The sequence below is a fragment of the Oncorhynchus clarkii genome, chromosome 20, assembly GCF_045791955.1.
Source record: "Oncorhynchus clarkii lewisi isolate Uvic-CL-2024 chromosome 20, UVic_Ocla_1.0, whole genome shotgun sequence".
NCBI lineage: Eukaryota > Metazoa > Chordata > Actinopteri > Salmoniformes > Salmonidae > Oncorhynchus > Oncorhynchus clarkii.
Window position 1 is genome coordinate 53322311 of NC_092166.1, and position 20716 is coordinate 53343026.

General features: G+C 43.0%; 1 protein-coding gene across 2 annotated transcripts; it reads right to left on the minus strand.

Moving 5' to 3' along the window:
• Positions 1-2908: 2908 nt before the first annotated feature.
• Positions 2909-18185, minus strand: LOC139376498 (growth factor receptor bound protein 7). Of its 2 annotated transcripts, XM_071119143.1 has the most exons (14): positions 18035-18185; positions 11964-12146; positions 11518-11638; positions 8766-8922; positions 8353-8474; positions 7749-7823; positions 7268-7405; positions 6680-6790; positions 6489-6587; positions 6117-6308; positions 5899-5956; positions 5684-5771; positions 5443-5536; positions 2909-4783 (listed from the first exon to the last, which is right to left on the minus strand). In XM_071119143.1, exons 2-14 carry the CDS (start codon positions 12134-12136, stop codon positions 4637-4639), a joined length of 1575 nt encoding a protein of 524 aa, XP_070975244.1. In that variant the 5' UTR covers positions 12137-12146; positions 18035-18185; the 3' UTR covers positions 2909-4636. The 2 variants fall into 2 exon arrangements, with proteins under 2 accessions (XP_070975244.1, XP_070975245.1); XM_071119144.1 differs by lacking the exon at positions 18035-18185 and having other exon boundaries at positions 11964-12281.
• Positions 18186-20716: the final 2531 nt, after the last annotated feature.

Here is a 20716-nt window from a genome sequence, read left to right on the forward strand (position 1 = left end):
ACTTCTCTCCATATCCGCCATTCATTAGAACCTAGCCTTTCACGATCATCTGACACTTCCTCTTCTTCAAGCAATTAATTTACCTGCCCATCTAAAGGCCTATTGAAAAAAAACTGTTGCTGTGGCAACCCCTTGGTGTAGGGCTGGTGAAGCTTGCCCGAGTGGATCTGAAGGGTTAGCTATTTATTTAACCACACACAGTTCTAGACCACCAGCGAAATCAAGTCTTAAGCTTTATAACCTACACGAAGCTATACAGCATGGTCTGCCTGTGCACTCTGCTGTCAAACGGCACATGCAGTGCCTTCAGAAAGTATCACACCCCTCAACTTTTCCCACATTTTGTGTTACAGCCTGAATATAAAATACAATGCTCAAAAAAATAAAGGGAACACTAAAATAACACATCCTAGATCTGAATGAATTAAATATTCTTATTAAATACTTTTTTCTTTACATAGTTGAATGCGCTGACAACAAAATCACACAAAAAATATCAATGGAAATCAAATTTATCAACCCATGGAGGTCTGGATTTGGAGTCACACTCAAAATTAAAGTGGAAAACCACACTACAGGCTGATCCAACTTTGATGTAATGTCCTTAAAACAAGTAAAAATTAGGCTCAGTAGTGTGTGTGGCCTCCACGTGCCTGTATGACCTCCCTACAATGCCTGGGCATGCTCCTGATGAGGTGGCGGATGGTCTCCTGAGGGATCTCCTCCCAGACCTGGACTAAAGCATCCGCCAACTCCTGGACAGTCTGTGGTGCAACGTGGCGTTGGTGGATGGAGCGAGACATGATGTCCCAGATGTGCTCAATTGGATTCAGGTCTGGGGAACGGGCGGGCCAGTCCATAGCATCAATGCCTTCCTCTTGCAGGAACTGCTGACACATTCCAGCCACATGAGGTCTAGCATTGTCTTGCATTAGGAGGAACCCAGGGCCAACCACACAAGCATATGGTCTCACAAGGGGTCTGAGGATCTCATCTCGGTACCTAATGGCAGTCAGGCTACCTCTGGCGAGCACATGGAGGGCTGTGCGGCCCCCCAAAGAAATGCCACCCCACTCCATGACTGACCCACCACCAAACCGGTCATGCTGGAAGATGTTGCAGGCAGCAGAACGTTCTCCACGGCGTCTCCAGACTGTCACGTCTGTCACATGTGCTCAGTGTGAACCTGCATTCATCTGTGAAGAGCACAGGGCGCCAGTGGCGAATTTGCCAATCTTGGTGTTCTCTGGCAAATGCCAAACGTCCTGCACGGTGTTGGGCTGTAAGCACAACCCCCTCCTGTGGACGTCGGGCCCTCATACCACCCTCATGGAGTCTGTTTCTGACTGTTTGAGCAGACACATGCACATTTGTGGCCTGCTGGAGGTCATTCTGGCAGTGCTCCTCCTGCACAAAGGTGGAGGTAGGGGTCCTGCTGCTGGGTTGTTGCCCTCCTACGGCCTCCTCCACGTCTCCTGATGTACTGGCCTGTCTCCTAGTAGCGCCTCCATGCTCTGGACACTACGCTGACAGACACAGCAAACCTTCTTGCCACAGCTCGCATTGATGTGCCATCCTGGATGAGCTGCACTACCTGAGCCACTTGTGTGGGTTGTAGACTCCGTCTCATGCTACCACTAGAGTGAAAGCACCTCCAGCATTCAAAAGTGACCAAAACATCAGCCAGAAAGCATAGGAACTGGGAAGTGGTCTGTTGTCACCACCTGCAGAACCACTCCTTTATTGGGGGTGTCTTGCTAATTGCCTATAATTTCCACCTGTTGTCTATTCCATTTGCACAACAGCATGTGAAATGTATTGTCAATCAGTGTTGCTTCCTAAGTGGACAGTTTGATTTCACAGAAGTGTGATTGACTTGGAGTTACATTGTGTTGTTTAAGTGTTCCCTTTATTTTTTTGAGCAGTGTAGATTGAATTGGGATTTTGTGTCACTGATCTACTGTGCAGCGACACTCCCCATCCAACCTGACAGAGCTTGAGAGGATCTGCAGAGAATGGGAGAAACTCCAAATACAGGTGTGCCAAGCTTGTAGCGTCATACCAAAAGAAGACTCAAGGCTGTAATCGCTGCCAAAAGTGCATCAACAAAGTACTGAATAAAGGGTCTGAATATTTATGTAAATGTGATCAGCTTTTCTAATAAATTTGCACAAATTTCTAAAAACAGTTTTTGCTTTCTCATTATGGGGGTATTGTTTGTCGATTGATGGAAAAAATACAATTGAATCCATTTTAGAATAAAGCTGTTACGTAACAAAATGTGGAAAAAGTCAAGGGGTCTGAATACTTTCCTAATGCACTGGAGTTACTTACCAAGTCAGCATTGAAGTGACCTAGTTACAGTTTACTTAAAATGGCATGAAAATCATAGTCAGCACTTGAAAATGGCTGTTTTTAGCAATGATCAACAGCCAACTTGATAGAGCTTGAAGAATTGTGGGTTGAATATTTGTCAATTATTCTTAAATCTAGGTGTGCAAAGCTCAAAGTCTTACCCAGAAACACTCACAGCTGTAACCAATGCCAAAGGGTGATTCTAACATGTATTGACTTAGGGTGTTGAATACTTATCGAAATCAACAGTGTTTAATTTCCCATTAATCAAAATTATTCCGCTGACTTGTGTTAGACAACTAAAAAAAATTTTTTAAATCACACTTTGTAACAAAATGTGAAAAAAAGGAGTGTAAATATTTTCTGAAGGCACGGTACACGTTGGTCTTAAGGTCCATTCTTGTTATTTTTGTCGTTGTAAAAGTGCTTCGATGGGAAGATATTTACAGTAAATGCAGATACTGTAACCATAGCGATGAGACCAAATCCATCTGATCCCGACCATGATTACAGTGCAAAAATTTAAAAATCAGATCCAATTCAACAAACCATATAAGAAAATCTATTATTTATTAAACAGTTATGAAAGAGATATAGATATTTGCCATGTTGCATATCACACAATACAACTGAATTCAATGGAGAAAAAAAACGTAAAACGTGGAACAAAAGTAAACTGGCCTTGGGCATTGAATAACTTGAGACGTATACGTTGCACATCGAACGCCACTTAATTCATATAAACGCTATGGAGCAATTGCAAGAGTTCAAATAAGTCTGAGATGTCATTGATTGAAAGCCCATACAAGTATACACTATGAACATGCAGGGTAGGAATGAACAGCCCGCATCTCTTTTTACAGCTAACTACAAAAACAAGACATCAGAATAGTTCTCCCTCAACCAACATTGTGCAAAAAATATGCATTTAAGAGTGCTTAGTGTTATATGAATTTACAAGGCACTTACTAGTAGTGTGTCCTAGTATGAAATCCATACACAGTGAACTATAAAATAATTATTAAAAACATACATATGCACATTCAGAAGGCATGCCGAGTAGCTACAGTATTTCACCAATCCTGGGGCTTATTCAAGATTGTGCAATTTTACAGAACATTCAGATAGAAATGTATTGTGCTGAAAAGGCTTGATAATTCCTGATGTGAAGAATATTGATTTTCAATAGCTCTATGGAGTTTATTTCTAACTGATTCTAAACATTGCACCTCGCTGGGTAAGCCCCTGATGAATTCCTCAATGACAAATCAGCTCTCACGTCTTTGGCTCTGCTGTCCGGTGTACGAAGAGTGCTCCCTAGTGGTACACTCAGGAACTTGCACACTGTACATTCCACACATTGAAAGGGGCTCTATTCCACAGGTAAATCACCAAGCCCCTAAAGGATGTGCGAAAACAATGTTTTTTTCTCAAATTGAAGAACCTACTCAGTGATATCAGTTATAGCCACCCAGCCAACTATCCACAGACGTATTGCTTCACAATGGAGTGAACAAGCCCTTTAGCAAGTCAAATTCTTTAGGTTTCAGCACAAAATCCTACCACGAACGATGGCGCGCTAAGATCCTAAAGCTGTGCAAAATGCGTAATTAAACTTACCCTCACAGGGATTGCAATTAATTAATTAAAACGTAAAAAAATGGGAGGGATATCTGAAACTACAAATTAGTTAGGTTCAATTAAAAATACATGATTTAAAAGCTACTGCTAGGGGTGTATAGCTGTGACCACCCATGTCTAGACCCCTACACACTAGTTACTGCATGTGACTTCAAGCTGCAATTTGTAACTTTTCAAAGCATCCCATTGGTTCTTTCATGAATGCCACCCCAATAGTTCCTGCATGAATGCCCGACAGGCGAGGGCGAAGGAAGGACACTGTCTACCGGTCGCCCCCACCTCCTGCCAGCACAGCAGACGGGCTGCTAGAGCAATACCGTGTACTAGCTAACTCGAAAGTTAACAACACAGTGTGCTAGCTAGCTTGCTAGTTAGCTAGCAAACAGTGTTGCTAGCTCCCGGAGTAGTCCTCAGGATTAGCTGGCTAAGCTAGCACACAGTGTCGTTCGCTCTCGCCTGCCAAACACCTGCCCTCGCCATCTGGAAAACAGTGCCCGAAACACAGGGGCGAAAGACAGTCTACCGGTGTACGGCTAGCTACAGTGAAACTGACAGCGTTTGAACTACTTTGCATATATACCTAGCCCAGTGGTCATATGAGGTGTCCCTAGGGTCATATGAGGTGTCCCTAACCAAGTGGTCAGAGGGCGACACAGACACAGGGGTGTTTGAGGCAGACAGGGAGGATGCCTCTGTTGATCTGGTGAAACTCCACCAACTGCAGTAGGTCAATGAAGAGGGTGAGGCCATCGTCCATGGTGTAGTACTTCCTACCGCCCTCCTCACACTGCACAGAGAAACAAGGGTTTCACAATAAAATAATAATCTACATGCTCATCTGTCAGGATCAAACAATTCGCGCAAAAACATACGAGTTAGATAACTAGCTGTAATCTGCATACCTGTCTGTACTACAAAAAAACATCATATTTTTTATTTTTATTTAACTAGGCAAATTATTTTTTACAAAATGGACAGCCTACCAAAAGGCCTCCTGCGGGGACGGGGACTGGGATTAAAAATACAGGACAAAAACACACATCACGACAAGGTGACTTGTGACTTTTGGGTGACTTTCACTTAAGTAAAGTTCTACTCAAGTATGACAATTGGGTACTTTTTCCACCACTGGTTATAATAGGATAGGAGGCCAAGAGTCTGTGTAACCAATAGAGAGTCGGAGTCCCGAGTGTGGGAACAAACAGTCTGTCCCACGATCGGGTAAACATGTAAGTTCATAGTCAACAAAGCACGCAGGAGTTATGAGGCAAATAGCATAAAGCACAATAAAAAAAATGTACGACGTGGGGCTAGCCATTGTAAGTTCAGAGTCACTTGTTTTTCATATCTACCTAGTATAATTATGACTAGACTGTCTTTATAGCCTTGCTATCTCATAATGAAAGGGCAAGGTTCACATGATGGGGGAGAGGAAAGTCCACTCACAGGGATGACGAGGTAGTGTTTGGTCTTCAGCTTGTAACACAACGAGAGGACAAAACACTGGGCATGCTGCTGGCTCTCACGAATCAGGAACATCCTACACACAGACACACAATGCGGTAGATGTCACCCAAGGTGAGCATGTTGTTTACAAACTAAAGCTACTAAACTACATGCAAAGGAGCTACATTCAAAGGAGCTGCATGCAAAGATGTGCCCGCAACAAGCACACATGCATACATACCCATCCACCAATCCCTGTTCCTCGATCAGCCTCTGGGCCTGCTTTCGCGACACACCACCGTGGAACCAGAGCTGGGTCCGGTGTATGGCTGTGTAATACACACAAACACACACTCATTTACCATTTAGATCAATGTACTGAACAAATACATTCTGTTTGGGGGAAAACTGTGAATGTGAAACACTTTGACACGGTACTTGTTTGACTGGACTCACAAGAGGGCTGAGATCCCGGGTTAATGTTGGGTAGGCTGCACCTCAAGGCTTCTCTCCTCTGAGAGACAAGAGAGAGGTCATAGTCACTAGTAACTCCAGACTGTTTGGCTTGTTGTTATTCCTCCTGTGACCCTCTTAGCCCATTGCCTATTTTTCACCCATCTGTATCCTTGTCCAGTCGCATTCTCCACCCCACCATCCGACCCAGTTATCCTCACCCTCCATGCCTGTCCCTCCTCCCTCTCCGCGCTCTGGGCCTCCCAGGCATTCTGGATGACCCGGCCCCCCGCCTTCCCTGAAAAGTCCATGGCGACCAGGCTGGCCTCCGACTCACACCGTTGAGACACAACCTCCTGTAGACGAGGTGCCGACTGGGACAGCTGGTAGTTACAATGCAGCTGCCTCCCATACTGCTCCGGCAGACACAGGAGGAAAAAGTAAAAGGTTAAGCACGCGTATCCATCACATTTTGATTATTTATCCACCATCTTATCCAGTATGGGTTTGCCACATGTTTTGGGCATGAATCTGCTTCTATAATAAAGTTCAGGTCATGATGTAATGATATCCGAGTATTGGGTTCTCCTCACCTTGAATAGTCGAAATGCAGAGGTCCAGCAGGTGCGCGTTTGTTCGTTCTCCGCACACAGCAGCTTCAAGTCCTGCGCACGAATACGGTCTTTGCTGGGCTACACACACAGAAACGTGTAAGCATCCTATTTCAGAACAATTTCGAAACATTGCTCTCTTGAATGAAGCCCTGGACGGTTGTGGTGGTTACCTTGACGCAGAAGGTGAAGTCCACAGGGGCACCGTAGAGCTTGCGGCTGTTGGTGATACTGTAGACGTTCAGGTCTTCCAGGTCAGCCACGTACTGGAGGTGACGGGGCTCCTAGGACACACAGACCATCAGACCGTCACACCGACCAGGCTATCCGTCGATAATATACTACAAATATCTTCATACCTGTATTTAACCATTGATTTGAAATGGAAAGCGTAAAACTAAATTAAATGGCCGTTAAATAGTGGAGGCTAATAAAAATGGTGGATCCAATACACTTACCACAAAGGCCTCGTGTAGTTTAACGTATTGTACATTACTCTCCATCACCCTTTTTTGGTGTCGTCATTAGCACAGTATACATGATCCCAATTTTAGCTCCAAGACGTCACCAATTTGAAAAAAGTAGATTGTGACATGGTTCGATAAATAAGCACACACACACCGTAGTTTAGAAACTGGGCGTAGTGCTAAAAAAAGTAATTTCTGAAATCCACCATCTTCATGTACCTTTGCCATTTCTTGTAAATTACTTTCAGTTCTGGATGTTCTATTTCTATCAAAATCTGGTGCCCCATGGCTGACCTTTGATGAGCCTTTGGTGGTGCAGTAGAGGCCTGAACGTCGGAGGAAGAAGTAGACCTTCTTCCAGGCTTTGCGGCTGGGCTCTCTGACGTGGAGGAAGCCCTGGATCTCAGGACATGTCCCCGACTGCAGCAGATTCTGGATAGAGACAAGGAAACAACATCTGGGTCAAATCCAATGGATCTTTGTCTAAACCGAAGAGAAGCATAGAAAAATCGACAAGGTTCAAAATGTAATCAATTCAACTACTGAACTAAAAACCATTCCAAAAGACTGCTTCTGTACATCCTCTGACATGATTGAAATGTCATTCTCAATATCTGCCAATTCAATTTGTTTCCTGATACACTTTCCTGGCAACCTGATATAGTTTCTAGTTATAGTTTCTCCTCAGCTAGAGTGAAACCTAACATACACCACAAAGGAGAAGCTATAGCAGAGCAGATGGCCTTGCGCCATTTCCCTCCAATTGGCTGCTTACCTGGATGAGTTCTGCCGAGGTCATTCCCTTGGTGACATCAGCACTGTCTGAGATCATGTGCTTGGGGAAGAACAGCTGTAACAGGAAGCTACAGTTGTAAACCAAAGGGCTATTTCAATAACATAAGGTCTCTCTGGTGCCTGTATGGAGGGTTATGAGCAATAGCTTGAGTCTGATAGCAGTGTTTCAAGGGGGTTAAGGCAAGACGTCACGCAAATCAAAGCAAATGTTTAAAACCTGACAAAAAAAGGTTTATTTTGTGTGAATCAACCTGCATTACCATCCTTATAAGTAAAGTTTATTTAATAAAAAATAAAAAAATACTGTGTGTGTGCGTGCATGAAGTCAGACGTTTTAATGAACAGGATGCGCAACATAAATGTGATAGGAACACAATGTTAACACTGATTCCACCAGGACATCCAGATGACGGTGATTATTAACATACTAACCCGTTGCGGACACGTCTGACAAATCTGGCATAACATAAGATCCTATCAGAATCCATGTTAGAGCATCTTGTATGTTATACTATTCATCACAATTCCCTTCCAGCCATCTAAGCTGATCTGGTGGAGGATGCAGAAGAGCTCAGCAGGCCTACCACAGGTGTCCTGAAGAACTCATATTTGGCGTAGTTCTTGCGGAACAGAAGCTTGGTGTCGCTCACGGAGGGCCAGGCAGCCTGCACCTCCACCACCACCTCGTGGTCCTCCAGAACTCGCTCTGGGGGGGCAGGGAGAAATACTTCACAGAGTGTAGGACAGGGGGTGACCAACCCTCCTGGAGAGCTACTTGGTATGCAGGCTCTCTCAAGCCAGAGTGAGTCTGAAACCAAACCAACTCTGAGGCTGTCCTAATATGGACACCGTACTCCAGTTGTCTCATCTCGTCGAAACTTTTTGATGTAGACTTGCCTTTAGACAACCCACAAACATTCCAAAAACAATTGCAAATAATTGGAATGCCAATGGCATTTGCTGGGCAATGTTTGGACAGTGTGCAGTCCAGTCTTACCCAGGCCCAAGGCTGAATGTAGCTCGATCAGAGCCCAGTTCTCCTGGTCGCTACAGTGGGCTGTCTGCACCAACAAATGGCACACGTCCCTGGCTGTGGCCCTGGGTATCACCCACAGGGACCGACTGTGACTGTCCTCACCGAACACCTTGATCAGCTAGACCAGAGAAGCAGACAGAGACACTACATTGAGAAAACAGAGTACATTGCGTAATATTCAACGAACATAACACATGCATACCAAGACAAATCCAAAAGAAAATACAAATACATAAAGACAAATCCAAAAGAAAGGCAAAAAAATTACATAATGAAAATATATTAAAAGGATTAAAAGGAGATCATAGATGAACTATAGGAATGAACAGCAATAGGCCAATTCTGGAACTGTCACATTATAAAGCTTAACCAGGGTGAGAGACTGGGTTTCTGATGGACAGAATCAGTCAACAGCTTTTATAGTGACAGCCAAAAAGACTCCTTTATTTAACTCCCTTGACACCTCATCCTCCCCTTGAACTTGTCTTATTCAATCTCTCCCGCTCCCTCTCTGTTATTTACAAGAACTCACACCTCCTCCCATCTTGTTCCAGAACCGGTCTGATGGGATTGGCACACGGCCTAGCCCGAGCCCCCAAGGCCTGAGAGGAGAGCCAGGTACAGGTTAAATTGAGGACTTGTGACACCCCCGACGCAACCTCTAGCGCAGTCTCTCTCCTCAGCCAACTCCAAAACCAGTACAACCAGATTTAAACTTCACCTGTTATTTAGCGAAAGCAGACTCGTTCCCGCAAGAGACAACAGGCCAAATAATGAACAAATGCTTGGAGTCTCGTGGGCAGTGTTAAGTAACGCTAATGCGTACTCAGATTACTTTTTGGTGGTAACAAGTAACCTAAAGCGCAATTTTTTTTATTTAAGTAATCAGTTACTTTTAAAATATTTCCTTTTTTCTTTGTTGGCGCAAATAAAATAAAAAATGAAATCCCTCTACCTAGGCTATGTTCATCACAATCTTCCTGTTTCTGCACAAACGTTGAGGTGGGTTGCTGGCATGGTAGCCGGCAGATAGCTAGCGAGATGGCAGAGACAATAGCCGTTATCGCGGCAGTATTCACATTACTTTGAATTGGTAGAAGGACAGAGGTGACCCCTCGAATCTTGACTGACACTACTTGCAGGATTCACACGTAAACACAGGATCATCGGGTTCGGGAGACTGCCCCATTTATTGCCTGGTAATAAAGCAAACAATGTAGCTAGAGAATCAAGTTAGGCTCAGTTGATAAGAAGTTAAATTTATCCTGCTCCGTCGGTCGCCATAAACAGAAAGGAAAGGGAACAACAATTACATTGTTCACAGCCCAGTTCATATTGGTGGGTAAAAACAGAGTGGTAGCCAGTTGTTCTTGTATTTGAACTCTCATTTTACTTTGCCCAGTTGGTTTTATACAGTATATGTATTTACTTATGTATAAATAATTCAACAAAATAATTTATTTAAAGTAGAGTAAAGGAGATATTGCGTCTGTCATTATTAGTCAAAATGGTATAGTCTAGAGCTATAGATTAGGCTGTGGATGGTTTAGGCCAGGGGGGCAACTTTGGTTTTAGAAGTGGTGGGGGGTGACATAATTATTATGTATCATTTTTTTCTGTCAGATAAACACTCCAAACAGCCTACCCAACCACTCGAAGGCGGCCGCATGGTCCTAAAGCACACCGTTGCCTCGTTAGTATTATCATTGGAATGTGATACAATGGGGGACAAAAATGCAATTTCAGAATGTGGGGAACATGTCCCTGTCCCCAGTGAAAGTTGCACCCCTGGTTTAGACTACGCAAGCCATTCAAAAGGTAGTGTGCACCTTTTACTGGGGATAGGAATAAATGACTAAACGCGTAAGACATCTTCAGAGGGTTTTCTGTTTTTGGTAACGCAAAAGTAAAGTAACATTTTACTTTTCATAGTCGGTAACGTTGTAGCATAAGTTCTTTTTTTAAATGATGTTCTCCAACACTGCTCGTGGGGGATGTTTGCACATTCTTTCCGGGCAAGGTATCAATATCCGCTGAATTCATCCTTTCAGCAAAATAGCTTAGTTAAAATGTTGAACATTTTTGCTCTGATGTTTCCAATAGCCATGGGGCAAAACAAAACCAATCTGTACCTAGTAGCTAGGTACATACAGAACATTAAAGACATATGTATGGCATTTTAAACAAACTAATACATCTATGTTAATCCAGACAATGATGGATGGTGTCACAACATGATGGAATTTGTCTGTGCAACCATACCACAAGTAAAGATACCGTGGCAGTAACTGGAGGAAAAAGGTGTGTTTTTGTTTGTCTTTATGTGTGTGTGTATTAGAATGTGCTTGTGGCACGCTTGTATGTGGTGAGTGTCATGCCCAGGAGCATCTATGGCATAGTGACAGTCTGTCGCCTGGCGTTAAATACGCACAAGCATACCCAGGGGCCTCTGCCAATCAAATTAACCCCTGCGAACCACTCAGTCAACAACATGAATCCATACAATTCCCTCTGGAGGCTCCTCTGCCAGACCAGTCAAATTAACTTGTACTGTATTCTGTATTCCAAAGAGGCAATGTTATCAATGTGACAATTCTATCTACCCAATGCCAATAAAATTTATTCAGAACAATATCCCTGAAGATTGCATAGCCAATTACATCATAATAATCATAATAATGTAGGCGTGGCTGAATTGAGCCCTTGATCTTACATGCGTGTCACTTCTCGGCGGTGAGAGAGAGCCAATCAGGACTGGGGATTGAGAGGGGCTGCACAGCTCTGGAAAGGGATTGGGTATAGAAGGAACAGAGGACAGTTCCACGCTATTCATTCTGGAAAAATGTGAAAAACAAATACAAAAAAACTTTAAAAACGGAATAAGTGAATAGCAAATACAATACAACTGGATACAACAATGAAGGAAAATAAAATGTCACACAATATAACCAATACATTTCAATTAAAAAGAGTGTCTATTTTTAGGAGTCTTTTGTAACCGTCATGAACAACAGGATGTGACATACGACTCAATATCCGAACATGACTCATTGACTTCTGTGCAGGTAGCAAGTATAAGACGTGTCAAATGCTATTGAGTCATTCACTGTCAACCAATGGAGTCATGGTCATTGTGTAAGTCAAGTCAGGTAGGCCTACCTGCTTCTGCGGATGACGAGGGGCTGGGAGCGGCGAACGGGAGGGGGAGGAGTGTTGACCACCAGAGGAGCCAAGGTGATTGTGGAGCTACCCAGCAGCTCACTCTCCCCAGCAGAGTCCTCTTGTCTGTCAGAGCCCTCGAAGACCTCCGCCCATTGCCCTTGGACCTCCATTAAAAATGACCTGGCTCAGTACGTGAGTGAGAAAGTGTTTTAGTTATCACATGCAGTATTTAAGAGTTTTGTGACAAAAAAATATATACATTTACAGCCAATGTGCCTAAAATAAACAAGGAAACCAGTATTTCCATAGTGCGTGACAGATTTCACAACATGTACTAATGTCTAACACCTTCTTGCTCGGTTTCAGTGTTATGACAACGTATTAGTCACAGAAGCAACAGTTGAGAATGAAAACGTCACACCTGCTCCCAACTCCGTGGCATCCTCAACCACAATGCCGGCCCAACAAGACATCAAAGCCCTCTCTCTCGTTCAAATTGACAAGCTATATCCTTTGCTTAGTGTTGCTATGCAGAACATAGCACTTATAATGAGCAGAGGAATGCTGGCAGACAACAGTTTTGAAAGAAAAAAAATTGTCTGAATCAGGCAGGCAGACTAGACTGGGTGAGGTGCAGTACTTGTTTCAGTGGATGGCAGAATTATGGGTCTCCCGCTGAGTGTACAAAGGGGCCATTGTATGTTAGGATATTTAAACAATCAGAATATCCACAAGCAAGGTTCTGGGTAGACAACTTGTTTCATGAAACTGTTCCCTTAAATTTTGACCATTTTTATTTTGTAACTCAATACTCGGCACTGTAAAGTAAGCCAGGATGTTTTACATAGCCAATTACATCATAATAATGTAGACTTGGCTGAATTGAGCCCTTGATCTTACATGAGTCTCTTCTCGGCTAAAACTAATAAACAAAAATAGAAAGGCTTCAGAAATAAATTATTTGTCATTGCAGGTTTAAATTGTTTGTTTTTTTACAGTACAGTAATCAATACAATAAGTTACTGTAAACTCACATAAACAAAAGTAATTACTACTATTACTTCCTACTCACTCACCTCAGACGACTGCTCGAGCCTGGAAGACCACTTAACATCTTGTCTGTTTTTAAGATTCTTAATCTTAATACAATATGTACAATGTGTATCAGGTGAAGCCTGCTGCTTCTCTTTATTTGAGCAGCAATTATCAAATTAAATTTTATTGGTCACATACACATGTTTTAGCAGATGTTATTGCGGGTGTAGCGAAATGCTTGTGTTTCTAACTCCAACATTGTATTAGTATCTAACAATTTCACAACAATACACACAAATCTAAGCAAAGGAATGGAATTAAAAATATATAAATATATGGACAAGCAATGTCAGAGCGGCATAGACTAAGATACAGTAGAATAGAATACCGTAAAAACAAATGAGATGAGTAATGCAAAATATGTAAACATTAAAGTGACTAGTGTTCCATTTATTAAAGTGGCCAGTGATTTCAAGTCTATGTTCATAGGCAGCCTATAATAAGCTACTGATGGCTGTTTAACAGTCTGATGGCCTTGAGAAGTTGTTTTTCAGTCTCTCAGTCCCAGCTTTGATGCATCTGTACTGACCTCGCCTTCTGGATAATAGCCGGGTGAACAGGCCGTGGCTCGGGTGGTTTTTGTCCTTAATGATCTTTTCGGCCTTCCTGTGACATCGGGTACCATAAGTGTCCTGGAGGGCAGGTAGTTTGCCCCCGGTGATGAGTTGAGCAGACCGCACCACCCTCTGGAGAGCCCTGCGGTTGCGGGTGGTGCAGTTGCCGTACCAGGCGGTGATACAGCCCGACAGGATGCTCTCAATTGTGCATCTGTAAAAGTTAGTGAGGGTTTTACTTGACAAGCCAAATTTCTTCAGCCTCCTGAGGTTGAAGAGGCGCTGTTACGCCTTCTTCACCACATTGTCTGTGTGGATGGACCATTTCAGTTTGTCAGTGATGTGTACACAGAGGAACTTGAAGCTTTCCACCGCCTCTCCACTACGGTCCCGTTGATGTGCATAGGGGGGGTGCTCCCTCTGCTGTTTCCTGAAGTCCACAATCATCTCCTTGGCATCTCCTGGCACCACACTCCCAGAGCCCTCACCTCCCAGAGCCCTTTAGGCTGTCTCGTCATTGTTGGTAAACAAGCCTACTACTGTTGTGTCATCGGCAAACTTGATGATTGAGTTGGAGGCGTGCGTGGCCACGCAGTCGTGGGTGAACAGGGAGTACAGGAGGGGGCTAAGCACGCACCCTTGTGGGGCCCCAGTGTTGAGGATCAGCGGAGGGGAGGTGTTGTTTCCTACCTTCACCACCTGGGGACAACCCGTCAGGAAGTACAGGACCCAGTTGCACAGGGTGTGCTTCAGACCCAGGGCCTCAAGCTTAATGATGAGAATGGAGGGTACTATGAGGTTGAATGCTTAACTATAGTCAATGAACAGTATTCTAACATTGGTATTCCTCTTGTCCAGATGGGATAGGGCAGTGTGCAGTGCGACGGTGTGTTTGTTTGTGAGTGTGTGTGTGTGTGTGTGTATGTTCTTAAATACATCAGCAAATAGTATTACATAATTAGGTCACAAGACTTAATCCTTCAAAAAACATACTGTTACTCCTGATACTGACTCAAGGGTGGACAAATATTTGGAAACTGATTAGTTGGCCATCAATCAACAAAAGAGATCAGCAAACAGTGATGAGGTCACCCACGCAAGAGAGCAATAGAGTGAGCTGCCACTTCACCCGTGCACCCTGCCAGAAAGGTACATAGTGTCCAGACAGACAGAAACTCCAGACAATTATCTGTGGCACTGGCATGTCCTGACTGTGTGTCAACAACACATACTGATACTCAGACACCTGTCCTCATCCAGTCTAAATTTTTTTTTAAAAAGACAGAGAGAGAGAGAGAAAGAAAGAAAGAGAAATTGTTCTAGGCAAAATTTGGATGTAAAATCAGTAGGCAGGTAGGCTAGCCCAGCGATTCCTTTTGAGATAGCGAATTCAGAGACAGTGTCAAAATCAGAACACAACTATGACTTTAGAGTGCAATAAAAATAGCACACAACTTGTTTTACTACGACTGCTGCAGCGCATGGCTGGACAGAGAACATTTTGCAGTTTAAATCTTAAATGACAGTGTAAAACATATTTTTGTTTAGGGAATACACGTATCGAGTTGAATACTGGATCATTGATGGAGTAATGTGGATCCCTGTAAGCCGCCCAGGCCCTGGCGTGCATCGAAGGGTAGCCTATTGTACTATTACGTTGCATATTATTGTACCCTCTAAATTTGTTTGACATACCCCAAAAACAGACTTTAGTACTTTAAAGTATTTTTACACCACTGCCAAGAGGTATCTGTACTCTACTATTTATATTTTTGCCAACTTTTACTTCATTATATTCCTAAAGAAAATGTACTTTTTACTCCATATATTATCCCTGACAAAAGTACTCCTTACATTTGGACAGGAAAATGGTCCAATTCACACACTTATCAAGAGAACATCCCTGGTCATCCCTACAACGTCTGATCTGGCAGACTCACTAAACACAAATAATTCATTTGTAAATTATGTCTGAGTGTTGGTGTGCCATTTGGCTATTCTTCAATAAAAAAAACATTTAAAACAGGAGAATTGTGCCATCTGGTTTGCGTAATAAGGAATTTGAAATGGTTTATAGTTTTACATTTGATACTTAAGTACATTTTCACAAATCCATTTACTTTTGATACTTAAGTATATTTAAAACCAAATACTTTTAGACTTTTACTCAAGTAGTATTTTACTGGGTGACTTTCACTTTTACTTGATTCATTTTCTATCAAGGTATCTTCACTTTAACTCAAGTATGACAATTGAGTACTTTTTCCACAACTACCCCTAGGCCAAATTAATATCCCACTGGGAACACCACGCCATTTCAACATAGAAATGTGGGTATCGCAGCGCTAGCTGTGTCACCAGAGACTCTGGGTTCACGCCCAGGCTCTGTCGCAGCCGGCTGCGACCGGGAGGTCTGTGGGGCGATGCACAATTGGCCTAGCGTCGTCCGGGTTAGGGAGGGTTTGGCCGGTCTCATCGCGCACCAGCGACTCCCGTGGCAGGCCGGGCGCAGTGCACGTGTTTCCTCCGACACATTGGTGTGGCTGGCTTCCGCGTTGAATGCGTGCTGTGTTAAGAAGCAGTGCGGCTTAGTTGGGTTGTGTTTCGGAGGACGCATGACTTTCAACCTTCGTCTCTCCCGAGCCTGTACGGGAGTTGTAGCGATGAGACAAGATAGTAACTACTAATAATTGGATACTACGAAATTGGGGAGAAAACGGGGGTAAAATTCAAAAAAAAAAAAATGTGGGTAATATTTGGTTGACGTGGAAATCTCATTGATCAACTCACTCAAAATTTGTCAGAAGTTTGTTGAATTCCCAATGTAATATCACTATGCTTACAACCCTCTACACTGAACAAAAATATAAAACACAACTTATAAGTGTTGGTCCCATGTTTCATGAGCTGAATTAAAAACTGCCAGAAATGTTCCATACACACAAAAAGCTTATTTCTCTCAAATTTTGTGCACAAATGTGTTTACATCCCTGTTACTGAGCATTTATCCTTTGCCAAGATAACCCATCCAACTGACAGGTGTGGCATATCAAGAATCTGATTAAACAGCATGCTCATTACACAGGTGCACCTTGTGCTGGGGACAATAAAATGCCACTAAAATGTGCAGTTGTGTCACACAACGCCACAGATGTCTAAAGTTGAAGGAGCATGCAATTGGCATGCTGACTGCTGGAATGTCCAACAGAGCTGTTTTCAGATAATGTAATGTTAATTTCTCTACCATAAGCTGCCTCCAATGTTGTTTTAGAGAATTTGGAGGTTTGTCCAACCGGCCTCACAAACGCAGACCACGTGTAAGCACGCCAGCCCAGGATTTCCACATCCGGCTTCTTCACCTGCGGGATTGTCTGAGGGGTAGTGGGGGGTGCTGAGGAGTATTTCTGTCTGTAATACAGCCCTTTTGTGGGAATAGCTCATTCTGATTGTTTGGGCCTGGCTGCCCAGTTGGTCAGCCTATGCACTCCCAGGCCCATCCATGGCTGCAGTCATGTTAAATCCATAGATTAGAACCCAATGAATGTATTTCAATTGCCTGACTTCCTTATATGAACCGTAACTCAGTAAAATCTTAGAAATTGTTGCGTTTATATTTTTGTTAAGTATAAAAGCACAACCAAATTCTAATGGAAAAACAATGTCAGAGTTTTGGTTTAGTTGTCATCTAAGTGTGTGATCACTGCGCGTTCAACCATTTAAAAATGAGAATGTTAGATGTTTTGTATATATGCAATAACTTCATGCGTTATCACTGTGCCTCATCTAATAGCACAACCAAATGTCCTGGATTGCAGTTGAGTTCACTTCTAAAATTACATATCGCAAGTGATCAATGCTGTTCGAGATTCTGGCAGATTTTTATAGTAATTGTTAAGACCTGTGACTTGTGCATGCTATCTTGAACATACCCGCTTTTTATGATTACATGTATAGTTGCATTAGGCTAACCTCAAAATGTAGACACAGATGTGTTACTCATTTTAAGGTTGACTAAATACTGTTACATTCGTTTGCAAGATAACTTTAGGCTAAGGCTATTTACTGTATGACAAAAGTCATGTAATTGTGTTTGGTTGACAACGCAACTAAACATCAACATTTAAAGCATATGTAGAATAGTTTATGCTCGACCTCAAATGAAGCTGTACTGGGATACATTTTCCTATCCTACTAAGAATTTCATTGCACGGTGGAGAAAAACAGGTTGTTGTCTTTCATTTTGAGAACACTACTGTCAAACTATATATCATTTGCACCTCAGCCGTCAAGAACAGGGCTATGTGTTACCAGTGCAACTTTAGATCACGCATCGCTCGCAAATTCTGTATATTCTAATATGAAGCGCTTCCTCGCTATATCAGGTCCAGATACTGCGCCATTTCAATCCAATAAATTTACCTTATACTTTGGTTTGGCGAGATGTCAGCTGCCGGGTCATATTGAACAACCACCACCAGAGAATTTCAGCTACCTCTTCCTTCGGACGTAGTAATGTTTTCAGCTTCCCCTCAACCGTAACTTCACTTGTGCATTTACCACACACACACTTGGGAGGAGCGTGCAGTGCAAGGTGGTAGGTAAACTACACACACCCCTTTCTTCTAAGGTAAAGTAGGCTAAATGTCCTTTCTCATCTATTGGGAACAGTTCCAGAAAGTAGGACATATTGTTCAAATAATGACCGATTCACAGATAGGATTGGTCACATTGAATATTGATATTTTTTTTAAGGTGTGTAAATGTAACCTTGTGTGTAACCCTTCACAATTATTTCAAACCAAATCAAATTTGATTGGTCACATACACGTGATTAGCAGATGTTATCGAGGTGTAGCGAAAGGCTTGTGCTTCTAGCTCCAGCAGTGCAGTAATATCTAACAAGTAATATCTAACAAATTACACAACATATACCTAATACACACACATCTAGGAAGGAATTAATTAAAACTATATACACATGGATGAGCGATGTCAAAGCAGAACGGACTAGGATACAGTAGAATAGTATAGAATGCAATATATCCATATGAGATGAGTAATGCCAGATATGTAAACATTAAGTGACTAAGATACCGTAGAATAGTATAGAAAATAGTATATACATATGAGATGAGTAATGCAAGATATGTAAACATTATTGACTAAGATACCGTAGAATAGTATAGAATACAGTATATACATATGAGATGAGTAATGCCAGATATGTAAACATTATTAAAGTGACTAGTGTTCCATTCCTTAAAGTGGCCAGTGATGTCTAGTCTATGCCTATAGGCAGCTGCCTCTAATGTGCTAGTGATGGCTGTTTAATAGTCTAATGGCCTTGAGGTAGAAGCTGTTTTTCAGTCTCTCGGTCCCAGCTTTGATGCACCTGTACTGACCTCGCCTTCTGGATGACATCTGGGTGAACAGGCAGTGCCTCAGGCGGTGTCCTTGAAGATCTTTTTGCCCTTCCTGTGATATCGGGTGCTGTAGGTGTCCTGGAGGGCGGTAGTTTGCCCCCGATAATGCCTTGTGGTTGCGGGCATTGCAGTTGCCGTACCAGGCGGTGATACAGCCCGGCAGGATGCTTTCAGTGTATCTATAAAGGTTTGTGAGGGTTTTAGGTGACAAGACAAATTGCTTTAGCCTCCTAATGTTGAAGAGGCTCTGTTGCACCTTCTTCACCACACTGTGTAGGTGGTCCATTTCAGTTTGTCAGTGATGTGTACGCCAAGGAACTTGAAGCTTTCCATCTTCTGTACTGCGGTCCCATCTATGTAGATAGGGGGTGATCCCTCTGCTGTTTCCTGAAGTCCACAATCTCCTTTGTTTTGTTGACCTTGAGTGAGAGGTTGTTTTTAGGCACCACAGTCCCAGAGCCCTCACTTCCTTCCTGTAGGCTGTCTCGTCATCGTTGGTAATCAAGCCTACTACTGTTGTGTCGTCAGCAAACTTGATGATTGAGTTGGAGGCGTGCGTGGCCATGCCGTCATGGGTGAACAGGGAGTACAGGAGGGGGCTGAGCATGCACCCATGTTGGGTCCCAGTGTTGAGTATCAGCGGAGTGGAGGTGATGTTTCCTACCTTCACCACCTGGTGGCGGCCCGTCAGGAAGTCCAGGACCCAGTTTCACAGGACAGGGTTCAGACCCAGGGCCTTGAGCTTAATGGTGAGCTTGGAGGGTACTATAGTGTTGAATGCTGAGCTGTAGTCAATCAACAGCATTCTCACATAGGTATTCCTCTTGTCCAGATGGGATAGGACTGTGTGCAGAGTGATGGCAGTTGCATTGTCTGTGGATCTATTGAGGTGTTAAGCAAATTGAAGTGGGTCTAGGATGGCAGGTAAGGTAGAGGTGATATGATCCTTAACTTGCCTGGCACACTGTTAGCCACCCTGCCACTAGCATAGTCAGTGTATTCAGCTCAGATATCCCCATTGGGACCGTGTCTGTGCCTCGATCTAGGTTGGGCAAATCTAAACATGGCAGTGTTTGCCTTAGCAATCTCACTGGAATAAAGACCTCCTCCATTCCTGTCATTATTGAAAGAGACAGTGATATCTCACATCTCAAAATAGTGCTACTTAATGTTAGATCCCTCACTTCCAAGGCAATTATAGTCAATGAACTAATCACTGATCATAATCTTGACATATGATGTGATTGGCCTGACTGAAACATGACTTTAGCCTGATGAATTTACTGTGTTAAATGAGGCCTCTCCTCCTGGTTACACTAGTGACCATATCCCCTGCGCATCCCGCAAAGGCGGAGGTGTTGCTAACATTTACGATAGCAAATATAAATTTACACCAAAAAAATGACTGCGTTTTCATCTTTTGAGCTTCTAGTCATGAAATCTATGCAGCCTACTCAATCACTTTTCATAGCTACTGTTTACAGGCCTCCTGGGCCATATACAGCGTTCTACACTGAGTTCCCTGAATTCCTATCGGACCTTGTAGTCATGGCAGATAATATTCAAATTTTTGGTGACTTTAATATTCACATGGAAAAGTCCACAGACCCACTCCAAAAGGCTTTTGGAGCCATCATTGACTCAGTGGGTTTTGTCCAACACGTCTCTGGAAAGACAC

What these genes read in the sequence shown, in the direction of transcription:
- LOC139376498 (XM_071119143.1), bottom strand. Translation starts at nt 12,136, where the DNA reads ATGGAGGTCCAAGGGCAATGGGCGGAGGTCTTCGAGGGCTCTGACAGA. An exon ending in CCACCAAAGGCTCATCAAAG is followed by an intron (nt 6,791 to 7,267) that starts GTCAGCCATGGG and finishes TGTGTGTCCTAG; the next exon opens with GAGCCCCGTCACCTCCAGTA. An exon ending in ACTTCACCTTCTGCGTCAAG is followed by an intron (nt 6,588 to 6,679) that starts GTAACCACCACA and finishes CTGTGTGTGTAG; the next exon opens with CCCAGCAAAGACCGTATTCG.